We start from the raw sequence: 11,852 nt of genomic DNA on the forward strand, positions 1-11,852 counted from the left end.
CCCAATGGTCTTTGCTGGCCAACACTCCCCTTGCAAGTAACCTGACTAAAGAGCCTTTAAAGTGTCAGAATAATTTTTTCTTTAACAAAACCCCGTTCACCAAAGGAAAAAGGGATGGGCTATCAGAGGAAAAAAGCTCTCTTCCTTTTAGTGAGGTGAGGTTCAGAAAAACCATGCGTGTGCATACACGTGCCCACACGCACAAACACGTGCATACACGCACAGACGACCACACACCCATACACATACCCATGCATGTATACACACGCACACCCACGCATACACACCACACAAATACACAGGTACAAACATACAGAAACGTGCATCCACAGAAACACGCATCCACAAACAGCACACACAGGCACAGATGCACATATCTGTACGCATGCATGCGTGTACACACAGATACGTGCGCGTACACGCACAGACACACGAGCGTGCACACAGACGCCCCCTGCAATTTGAACACTCGCGACCCCCAGGCAGTGGAGAGTCACAGCCTTCCGCCTACGCCACGGGGTTGCTATGGTGACCCAGTGGCAAAGGGAATTGAAAATCGCGTCTATACTGCAAACACGAGTCTCCCCTTCCGTTCTGCCATCCCCTAAAGCGAAGGTGTCTAGGGGTCTCAGACTTCCCCGGCTATGTCCCAGTTAGATTTTCTCGGAGCTTTCTGCACGCCAACCACCCGGCGCCAGCCCCCTCCTTCCCCCCAAGAGCCCTAACTGAGGCACCCAGTCCACCCGGACCGAAGCCGGGCAGGGGCAGCGTCAGCGGGCGTGGGGCTCTGGCTCTGGCTGCGGGGATGGCAGTCCTTCCCGCTGTGGTCCGCTAGGGTCCCGGTGGAGTTACCTTGTCCAAGCGCGCTAGCCCCTGCAGGGACGCGGCGGCCGGCTGAGGCGGGAAGGCCTGGCGTTGGAGGGCGAGGAGGACCGGGTTAGGCTTAGGTCGTGGCCCAGTCGCCACAGGAGGGTGGCCTAGGCGGGGGGCGGGTACTCACCGCGGGGGGGCCTTGCACAGCGCCTAACGCACCCGGCCGAGCGCTCGCTGCGGGGAAAGGCTGGGTCTGCCCCTACGAAGCCCAGGGGCCCGCGGCCCGGGGCGTGGGGACGTGGGGTCGGGCGGCCGAGGGGCTTTGTGGCGTCAGCGGTGGGGCGGTGGGAGCCGGGGAAGGGGAGTGCTGGGCAAGGAAGAGAGGGTCGGCCGGGATGGGGGCGGCGCCTCTTAGGAGAGGTTGGGGGTGACTTGGGGATGGAAGGCGGCAGGGGGTGTGAGGCTCAGGACCGGACAGGGGACGGCGCAGCGGGGAGCTTACTGGGCGGTGGGGAGGATGTGGTTCACAGCCCAGCGAAGGGAGGAGTCTTGTTGTCCTGGGGTGGGACTTTTAGGGGAGGTTAAGGGAGTGTGGAGGGGGGTGGGAGTTGGGGGGTTACTTGGGGGTTAGGAGTGGAATGGGGACAGCTGGTGGGGCAAGGGGCAGCCATGCGAGCGTCAGGGTCCGGGGAGTGGGATTGGAAGAGGCTTCTCAACCTGGGGTTGGGGCTGCGGGAGGGCTCACGAGCCCCAGGCTGGAGGGTTAGGTGGGGGCTAAGTTGGTCGGGGTAGGGGATGGAGAGGAGTTTGTGGGGGCTGGGGCGGGGGTGAGGCAGCAGGAGCGAGTGCCGGTTGAGAAGCTATGAAGGAGGTCCCCAGGAGCAGCCAGCCCCCAGGTCTGCCCACATGGTGGGCAGTCAGCATCAGGCTGAGGGTCCAGAGAGGGGCGTCCCAATCCTGTGGGCAGAGCGGTTTGGAGGGACCACCTGGCAGGTCAGGTCACCTGGGGCGAGGGGGGACAGGGTGGGTCTTGCCCACACTCCCAGGTGGTTTTGTTACCAGAAACAGGTCCTGATCCAGACCCTGAGAGAGGGTTTTGGATCTTGGGCAAGAAAGAATTCGGGGCAAATCCATAGAGTAAAGTGAAAGCAAGTTTATTAAGAAAGTAAAGGAATAAAGAGTGGCTACTCCGTGGGCAGACCAGCCTGGAGGGCTGCAGGTTGCCCATTTTTATGGCTATTTATTTATTATATGCTAAATAAGGGGTGGGATATTCATGAGTTTCCCAGGAAAAGGATGGGCAATTCCAGAAACTGAGGGTTCCTCCCCTTGTTAGACCATATAGGGTAAGTGTGACCTTGGCTTGGTATCTGTAAACTGTTGTGGCACTGGTGAGGGTATCTCTTAGCATGCTCATGTATTATAATTAGTGTATAATGAGCAGTCATGATGACCAGAGGTTATTCTGGTCGCCATCTTGGTTTTGCCGGCCTCTTCACCACATGCTATTTCATCAGCAAGGTCTTTATGATGTGTATCTTGTGCCAGCCTCCTATTCCATCCTGTGACTTGGAATGTCTAACTTCTGGGGGATGCAGCCCAGCAGCTCTCAGCCTTATCTTACCCAGCCTCTATACAAGATGGAGTCGCTCTGGTTTAAAAGTCTCTTACTGTTTCAGCCAAAATGCCCAGGTCCTGGATGGTGGCCATTTCTCCTGGCCTTGAGTCCCCATGCCTAGTCATGATGCTTCATCCTCCAGTAGAGGGATGCACCTTTCACATGTAGGGTTCATCTCCTGCTTTCAGGAAAAGGGACCAGAGGCCTGTGTGCCCCGAGTCAGAGTCCTGGGATTGGGGAGAGAGAACAGATGAAGAAACCAAGGCTTGGCCCACACAGGGGATGCAGGCAGACAGGAAAACAGGGCCTCGAAGGCTAAGAGGCACCATTCTGCAGTCTCCTGGGTGTGCAGGTGTAGACAGCTGGCCACAGGCATAGATGGCTGGCTTTCCCTGGGCTCACTTGGTAGAGTGTTTCTTCCGTGGTCTCTCATCACTCGCACACACAAAGGGGTCTGTGTGCTGACAGGTGCGGGCTGACTGTGGACACTGGGTGATTAAGTGAATTACCCTTGTGAACCCCGAATATCTGAGACTACTTTCAATTAGGAAGTTTATTTTGCCAAAGTTAAGGACGCACGCCCATGACACAGCCATGTGCCCAAGGTGGTCCAAGCACAGCTTGGTTTTATACATTTTAGGGAGACATGAGACATCGATCAATATATATAAGATGAACATTGGTTCCATCCAGAAAGGCGGGACAACTGGAAGTGGGGAGAGGGCTTCCAGGTCATAGGTAGATAAGACACAAATGGTTGCATTCTTTTGAGTTTCTGATTAGCCTTTCCAAAAGAGGCCATCAGATTTACATTTATTTCAGTGAGCAGAGGGATGACTTTGAATAGAATGGGAGGCAGGTTTGCTCTAAGCAGTTCCCAGCTTGACTTTTCCTTTTAGTTAGTGATTTTGGGGCCCAAGATTTATTCTTCTTTCACACCCTCCACCCCTACCCAATCCTCTGCCTGTCATTTGCATCAGTGAGGGGATTGTGAGCTGCAGGTTTCCTTCAATTGGGAAAACGGAATCACAGAATTAGGGGGAAAATTGAATATATATATCTATCTATCTATATATCTCGCATAGCACCACACATGCCCTAGTCACCTGCTGACAATTTGTCACCCTTCGTTACAAATGGGTTACAAGCAGATGAGCCTAACAACTTCTTTGGGTTTTCACTTCTTTCCTGTACACCCCATGCACATAAATATATTAAGGTCAATACAATGTGGATGCCTTTCTCCTGTCTGTCTTTGGTCAGTTTAATTCACAGTCTTCCCCCTATACCAGCATGATGTGGGGGAATTCAACAAATACTTGTTAAAATGTGGCATCAGCCCAAGATGCTCATTATTAGTGCTCCTTTAGGCTCACCTGGTTATTGGGGTGAGAAATCTATCATCATGATAAAACAATTGGAACAACCTTCATATCCTCAAGTCATTAAGAAAAAAATCAGATAGCAGTTACATGTCCTGATAAATTGTTAGGTTTAATAAAAGGCAGGATGTAGAATATATGTAGTTTGCTACTATTTAGGTAAACAATTATTGTAAATATATCTCTTGAAAAACAAGAAACTCCATCTGATGAGGGAAATTAAGGACTGAGGAACCCTCTAATTGAGGGAGACTCAATTTTCACTATATATCCTTTTGGAATTCTTAAATTGTATACCACTGCTGTGGATTGTCTTTTTTTTTTAATTATTTAAGCAAAGGAGGGCCGGGCGCGGTGGCTCAAGCCTGTAATCCCAGCACTTTGGGAGGCCGAGACGGGTGGATCACGAGATCAGGAGTTCGAGACCATCCTGGCTAACACGGTGAAACCCTGTCTCTACTAAAAATACAAAAAACTAGCCGCGCGAGGTGGCGGGCGCCTGTAGTCCCAGCTACTCAGGAGGCTGAGGCAGGAGAATGGTGTAAACCCGGGAGGCGGAGCTTGCAGTGAGCTGAGATCCGGCCACTGCACTCCAGCCTGGGTGACAGAGCGAGACTCCGTCTCAAAAAAAAAAAAAAAAGGCAAAGGATCAGCAATGTCAGTCTTTAAACACAAAGTCTTACACTGTTACAAGGTAAATATCCTTTGCTCTTATTGAATGCAGCCCCCACTAAGTTATTAACATTGTAGAAAAGATTAGAGAGCAAAATTTAAGTGCTCATGTAAGTTAAAATGTGCTGAATTAAACAGAAAAGAAGAGGGGCTCCTGAAAATAGGGTGAGAGAGCCATGGCCTCTTTATGTCTTCAATTCAGACTCCTCAACAGAAGAGTCCACTGGGCCACAGAAAAACAAATCCAGATTGTTATGAACTGCATGTTTGTCTCCAAAATTCATATTTTGAAATCCTCACCTCCAAGGTGATGGTGTTAGGAGATGGGGTTCTTTGGAAAGTAATTATGCCATAAGGGTGGAGCCTTCATGAATAGGATTGGTGCCCTTCCAGAGATTTATTTTCCCCTTACCCCTTGCACCACATGAGGTCACAGTGAGAAGGCCCTGTCTGTGAACCAGAAAGCAGGATCTCACCAGAAGCTGAATCTGTTGGCACCTTGACCTTGGACTTGCCAGCCACCAGATCTGTGAACAATAAGTTCCTGTCACTTATAAACCACCAAGCCCATAGCATTTTGTTATAGCAGCCTGCATAGACTAAAATGAAAGAAGACAGATTAACGGGAGAAAGCATATACATTTTACTTTTACATGTACACGGGAGCCTTCACAGCAAAATGAAGACCTCAAGAGCAGTTAGGCCTAAGTGCTTATCCACTGGATGGACAAAGGGTAGTAATTATGAGACAGCAACTGGAATACCCGGGGAGGCTGGAGGAAGGTAAGAGCTATTTTTGTTTGTTTGTTTGAGGCAGAGTCTCACTCTGTCACCCAGCCTGGAGTGCAGTGGTGTGATCGTGGCTCACTGCAACCTCCACCTCCTGGGTTCAAGCAATTCTTCTGCCTCAGCCTCCCAAGTAGCTGGGACTACAGGTGCGCACCACCACACCCAGCTGATTTTTTTTTTTTTTTTTTTTTAGTAGATATGGGGTTTCATGTTGGCCAGGCTGGTCTGGAACTCCTAACCTCAGGTGATCTGCCTGCCTTGGCCTCCCAAAGTGCTGGGATTACAGGCGTGAGCCACTCTACCTGGTGATAAGAGCTATTTTAACAAAGCCTGTTTGTACACATTTCGCTGCACTTCAGTCCCCTTGCCTAGTCATGCTGTTTCTCCCCCTGGTAGAGGCAAGCACCTTTCCCATGGAGGGTTCATCGCCTGCTTTCAGGAAGAGGGGCCAGAGGGCCCTTCTTACACCTACTGCTCTTCAAGTGCCTTCAGCTGAAAATAATTCTTATATCAAATCTGCATATTTTGGGGAGGTATATTCTGCTATCTTGTTGGGAGCTGAAAGTCTGAGGGTCGTGACCAACTCAGCATTCCACTGGAAGCTATATGATTAAAGAGCAAACTGTTTATCATGAATGCAGGATGTGGGCAAACTCGCATCTGTGTCTGCCGCCAGAAGGTACACTGAGGGCCTCATTCCCTGGCTCTGTGCCCCTTGAGGTTATCTACTGGGACATCTGGAGCCTACTGTTCAAAAAATGTAGTCATGCAGGCCTGCACTAAGTCAAGCAGCTGGCCACAACCACCCCCTTCTCCCTATCTCCTTTACTCAATAAATATGAAGGGCTCTAGCAGCTCAGGGCCCTTGTTCACTAGAAGCAAGGAGACCCCTGACCCCTTTATCCAAATATACTCTTTTGTCTTTGTCTTTATTCCCACATTTGTCCTCCTTTGTTCAGTCCACCAAGGTCTGCGGCACTATCTCTTAATGCCTAACTCTCCTTTCTGTTGTTTATTTCTGGAATTTTAACCTTTGGATATTTAGAACCACTCATTCCACTTTTATAGACTGCATGCTCTCCATTGTGTATATGCTCTCAAGGAGTTGAGTACATGGTGAACAGATACCACATTTCAGTTACTATCCCACATCATTAGGACTCGCAGGATACAGAAGCAAAGGCGTTGGTTGTAATTGTAAGGTTCTGGCTCTGTTGCCCAGAATGGAGTGCAGTGGTGTGAGCACAGCTTACTGCTCACTGTAACCTGGAACTCTTGGGCTCAAGCGATTCTCCCACCTCAGCCTTCTAAGTAGTTAGGACCACAGGCACATGCCATCATGCCCAGTTAATTTTTGTATTTTTTATAGAGACAGAGTTTTGCCATGTTGTCCAGGCTGGTCTTGAACTCCTTGGCCTCAAGAAATCCTCCCATCTCAGCCTCCCAAAAAGCTGGAATTACATACATGAACCACCATGCCTGGGTGGAAAGTCTTCCTCAAGTACCCACTTACACAACCCAGAAAGACTTCGGTTACTTTCTTCCTGTGTCTAAACTTCTTTCCTTAGGTCCTCAGCAGTCAGTTCTGAGATACAAATTGCCCTGTGTTGCCTTGTTATTTCTTTATAGGGCATCAATTTGTACACTATCCACTCCATTAAACAGTGAAAACAAGGAACATATAAGACCAAGCTCTTGTTTTTTTGTTGTTGTTGTTGTTGTTTTTGTTTTGTTTTGTTCTTTGTTTTGTTTTGTTGTTGTTGTTTTTGACAGGGTCTGTTGCCCAGATTGGCCTCAAAAACTCCTGGGCTCAAGCCATCCTCTTGCCTCCCCAGTAGCTAGGATTACAGGCATGTCCCACACTGCCGAACTTAGACTCTGTTCTTCATACAAAGACCAGAATGACAGGGGGCTGCTCAAGTGGCTTGGTGTCCTACGGAAGGCAAAGCTTGATCATGATCCTGTCAAGAATGCATTATCTGCATCCAGTTACGCAAATGTAGCTAGCTGCCCAAATTACTGCTCCCTCCAGGCTACCCAGCAAGATCATCAGCAAGGTTACATAGATTTAGCTCTCCACCACTGGGCAAGACTTTGTCAGGACAAGGGCTTTGTAAAGCATAGAAGACTTGAACTTTACCTGCTCGGGAGGCTAAGGCAGGAAGATGGCTTGAGCCCAGGAGTTCGAGGCTGGCCACTATGCTCATGTCTGTGAATAGCCACTGCACTCCAGCCTGGGCAGCATGGCAAGACCCTGTCTCTGAAAAAACAAAACAAAAAGGGAAAACTTAAATTTATCCCAAAAGAGTCTAGTATTGAAAGTCAGAACTGACTTTCAAAACCAGAACACAGCTCTCCCTGAATATTCTAGGCTTTCTGGATAGCCCTTCAAGGATCTGGCACTCATAAGTTTAAATACATCCTGAGATTTAAAAGGTATGATTTTCAGTTGTGTGTGTCCTAATAAATTGATGAGGCTTTTGAAGTTTGAGTCTACAGGCTATAAATTGGGTTCAAAGAGACTTATAAAATCCACTGTTGCCTATTGATGGCGTTTTGTGCACACCCCTTGCTATGTATAAGAGCATCTTTTACTATCATTGCTTCTACACACAATACAGGCCCCCTTCACTCAAGCAGAAGCACCTTGAAAGCAGAGTGGGCAGCAGCCCACTCTGGGATTGGATTTTATTCCCAGAGGAAATGGATTTTATTCCCGCCATGATCCCAGCATGGGGTAGTGCTTGGCTTCATTCAGTTTAATAAAACCTTTAACAAATAAATGATTCCAACCTGTACCAGAGGGAGACAATCCCTACATCCTTATCCTCATAGCCATCCTCAGGTTTTCCCAACATAAGTCTACTATTGGATCTGTGGCCTGCTGCCCTAGCTGAAGGATTTCTCAGCAAGTTGGTCTCTGTGTCTCTCATCCCCAGAGCACTGCCAGACTACTTTGTGGTGCTGGGAAGCCTGTTTCAAAGTGCCGGGCACATGGGCCATCCCTGTCTGCGACTGCTCAGTAAGCTGACTTCCAGGCCCTCTTTGAACTTTAGGCTGGGGTTTCCCAGTATTGATTTCACTTAGGCTGAATTAACAATGTACATGCCTGGCTGGGCTTCTCACACACAACTAGCTAGTCATCTACCCTAACAGAAGATAGGGTGAATTAACAACATACATGACTAGCCAGCCTTTTAACTGAATGGGAGATTGGGTATGTTAACACATACAGTGACGTGGACTTCTAACTGGAGATGGGCCAACACCACAGCTACATATGTGTGTGCACATGGGCACACGTGCACGTGCACACACACACCCCTAGCCAGCCTTCTAACCTAATGGGAAATAGCCCAAGTTAACAAGATACACAACTAGCCAGCCTTCTAAATTAACGGGAGGTAGGCTGAGTTAACACACACAAGTAGCTGAACTTTTTTTTTTTTTTTTTGGTTTTGAGACTGAGTCTCACTCTGTTGCCCATGCTGGAGTACAATGGCATGATCTTGGCTCACTGCAACCTCTGTCTCCTGGGTTCAAGCAGTTCTCCTGCCTCAGCCTCCCAAGTAGCTGGGATTACAGGCATGTGCCACCATACCTGGCTAATTTTTGTCTTTTTAGTAGAGATGGGGTTTCACCATGTTGGTCAGGCAGGTCTGGAACTCCTGACCTCAGGTGATCCACCCGCCTTGGCCTCCCAAAGTGCTGGGATTACAGACGTGAGCTGCCACGCTGGTGAAGTAGCTGGACTTCTAACCGAAAATAGGCCAAGATAACACATACTACTTGCTGGCCTTAACAGGCTGTCTAGGTAGAAGACTAGCTGGACTGGTAACCTCACTGGAAAGAAGCTGTGTGTACACACACACACACACACACACACACACACACACAGGACTTGTAACCTAATTTGAAAGAGGCTGAGCTGAGAACACACAAGACCAGCCAGCCTTCCAACCTAACTGTAGATAGGCTGAGTTGACACAACTAGCTGGGGTTGCTTACCTAACTGGAGATAGGCCAGTTACGCTACCCTCAACACCCCGTGCCCAAACAGACCAACCATGATTCTTATCTAAAGGGATAGGCCAAGTTAGCACCACACACGACTAGCTGGACTTGTAACTGGAGACAGGCTGGGAGGTAACGCGCATGAGTAGCTGGCCTCCTAACTGGACAGGGTGAACACAGGATTCGCCAGCCTCCCACCCTAATCAGAATTAGGTAAGCCAGCACCGGCCAGCAGAAGGAACCCCCAAAACCCAAGAGCCTGGCTTGCTACAGCAACTCTTCCGACCAGGTGGGTGGCTCTTAAAAGAGCCTTTTGTGGTGAACGTTGCGCAACGTCTCAGGTGGCGAGATGGCCCTCCTAGGCCCGCTCCCCGCGGATGCGGCGTGCCAGCTGGATGTCCTTGGGCATGATGGTGACTCGTTTGGCGTGGATGGCACACAGGTTGGTGTCCTCGAACAGCCCAACCAGGTAAGACTCGCACGCCTCCTGCAGCGCCATCACGGCCGAGCTCTGGAAGCGCAGGTCGGTCTTAAAGTCCTGAGCAATCTCGCGCACCAGCCGCTGGAAGGGCAGCTTGCGGATTAGTAGCTCAGTGGACTTCTGGTAGCGGCGGATCTCGCGAAGCGCCACTGTGCCAGGTCGGTAGCGGTGCGGCTTCTTCACGCCGCCAGTGGCGGGTGCGCTCTTGCGAGCCACCTTGGTGGCCAGCTGCTTGCGCGGTGCCTTGCCACCCGTCGACTTGCGCGCAGTCTGCTTCGTTCGGGCCATCACTTTGAAAGTGTTGTCTCTGTTGCGTCCTCTGACCAGACCTCGCTGATTGCCTGCTTTTATAGAGCTTGCCGCGTTTTCATTGGCTGGCCTCAGGTGGCGTGATGACCTCCTACTCTCTGATTGGTCCACAGGGCACTCCACTCGGCCACCTCTCCCTTATATTCGTGCCTGTTGGTCGTGGCCACCAGAGCTAGCACCAGCATTGTGAAGGGTTGATGCGGGTAGGCCATGGCGGTGGAGATCATCTCTCTCCGGCACAAGCTTCCTCTTGTCTCCTCAGCACTCCTCTTCTCCCTTCCTCATGACTTGGGTGGGAAGAGCCTTCCAGAAGCCAGCATGTGGCATTCCACTTTTTAAAAAAATTAATTAAAAAAAATTTTTTTGAGATGTTGCCCAGGTTGGAGTGCAATGGCCCGATCTCTGCTCACTGCAACCTCTACCTCCCAGGTTCAAGAGATTCTTCTGCCTCAGCCTCCCAAGTAACGGGGATTACAGGTATCCACCACAAAGAGATGGGGTTTCACCATATCGGCCAGGCTGGTCTCAAACTCCTGACCTCAGGTGATCCACCCGCCTCAGCCTCCCAAAGTGCTGGGATTACAGGCATGAGGCACCAGGCCCAGCTGGCATTCCACTTTTTTTTTTTTTTTTAATTTTTTTTTTAGTAGAGACGGGGTTTCACTGGGTTAGCCAGGATGGTCTCTATCTCCTGACCTTGTGATCCGCCCGTCTCGGCCTCCCAAAGTGCTGGGATTACAGGCTTCAGCCACCGCGCCCGGCATTTTTTTTTTTTTTTTTTTTTTTTGAGACGGAGTCTGGCTTTGTTGCCCAGGCTGGAGTGCAGTGGCGCAATCCCGGCTCACTGCAAGCTCTGCCTCCAGGGTTCACGCCATTCTCCTGCCTCAGCCTCCCAAATAGCTGGGACTACAGGCGCCCGCCACCACACCCGGCTAATTTTGTTTTGTATTTTTAGTAGAGACAGGTTTTCACCATGTTAGCCAGGATGATCTCTATCTCCTGACCTCGTGATCCGCCTGCCTCAGCCTCCCAAAGTGCTGGGATTACAGGCGTGAACCACCGCGCCCGGCCGGCATTCCACTTTTACACAGTGATACAGCTCTGGGATCCAGCCAGAGTTAAAGGAATTTTCCACTTTCTATGACCTGCAAAGAACTCCCTTCGCTGTATGGCTCAGATGAGCCTTAGGATGCTGAAGAAGGTAAAGATATGCCTTTCTGGCATATTAACTCTTTTGAGATAAAGGCACTTAAAAAAAAAAAAGAGGCAGGTGTAGGAAGATCATTCTGAATTTCTTGTTGTTTCTTAAAGGCAAGAGATAGAATTCCCCTATGAAAGATGTTCTCCTTGTAGTAAAAGGAAGGGAACGTTCTTATCGTCAAGGACCAGAAAGTGGAAGCTTCCAAATCTCCTCCAACTCTGAAGCTGAAATTTGATCCCTAAAGTTGGAGCCGGGGCTCAGTGGGAGGTGTGTGGGTCCTGGAGGTATCACCCTCTGAATAGAGTCCTGCCCTCCTTTAGGGTGAGTTCTCACTCTGTTGGTTCCCTGAAGAGCTGGTTGTTGAAAAGACCCTGGCACTCCCCTCCCCTCTCTCTCTGGCTTCCTCTCTTGTGGCAGCCCTGTGACCTCTGCACACACATGGGTTCCCTTTCACTTTCCACCATGAGCAGAAGCAGCCAGAGGCCCTCACCAGAAGCAGAGGTGGGCCCTATACTTGCTTCCTTCCATTCTCCCTGCCTCCCTTCCTTTCTCTCTCCCTCCCTCCCTCCTTCC

At 50.0% G+C, this 11,852-nt stretch overlaps 2 protein-coding genes and 1 long non-coding RNA gene across 6 annotated transcripts in view; 1 reads left to right on the top strand and 2 right to left on the bottom strand.

The window, feature by feature from the left end:
- Positions 1-1,372, bottom strand: part of TRIM17 (tripartite motif containing 17) — a 9,892-nt gene extending 8,520 nt beyond the window's left edge. For 2 of the 4 annotated variants that reach the window (XM_033197520.1, XM_033197522.1), the window contains exon 1: positions 1,001-1,372. The gene's annotated coding sequence lies outside the window, so the exon portion shown is untranslated. Of the gene's footprint in view, positions 1-657; positions 910-1,000 lie in introns of all 4 variants that reach the window. The other 2 variants (XM_033197519.1, XM_033197518.1) reach the window with 2 other exon arrangements.
- The window catches only part of LOC117075294, a 16,755-nt gene extending 8,001 nt beyond the window's left edge, over positions 1-8,754 (top strand). The window contains exon 3 of the long non-coding RNA XR_004433942.1: positions 6,644-8,754. This is a non-coding gene — a long non-coding RNA (uncharacterized LOC117075294). The remainder of the gene's footprint in view (positions 1-6,643) is intronic.
- A 779-nt stretch (positions 8,755-9,533) lies between these two features.
- On the bottom strand, positions 9,534-10,095 carry LOC117075318 (histone H3.1). Its single transcript, XM_033197578.1, has one exon. The coding sequence runs from the start codon at positions 10,055-10,057 to the stop codon at positions 9,647-9,649; it is 411 nt and encodes a 136-aa protein (XP_033053469.1). The 5' UTR covers positions 10,058-10,095; the 3' UTR covers positions 9,534-9,646.
- Positions 10,096-11,852: the final 1,757 nt, after the last annotated feature.

This window comes from Trachypithecus francoisi, unplaced genomic scaffold (assembly GCF_009764315.1).
Source record: "Trachypithecus francoisi isolate TF-2019V2 unplaced genomic scaffold, Tfra_2.0 Lachesis_group5, whole genome shotgun sequence".
Classification (NCBI taxonomy): domain Eukaryota; kingdom Metazoa; phylum Chordata; class Mammalia; order Primates; family Cercopithecidae; genus Trachypithecus; species Trachypithecus francoisi.

Bases quoted from the DNA above. Each gene is read 5' to 3' on its own strand.
- LOC117075318 (XM_033197578.1), bottom strand. From the start codon at position 10,057: ATGGCCCGAACGAAGCAGACTGCGCGCAAGTCGACGGGTGGCAAGGCA.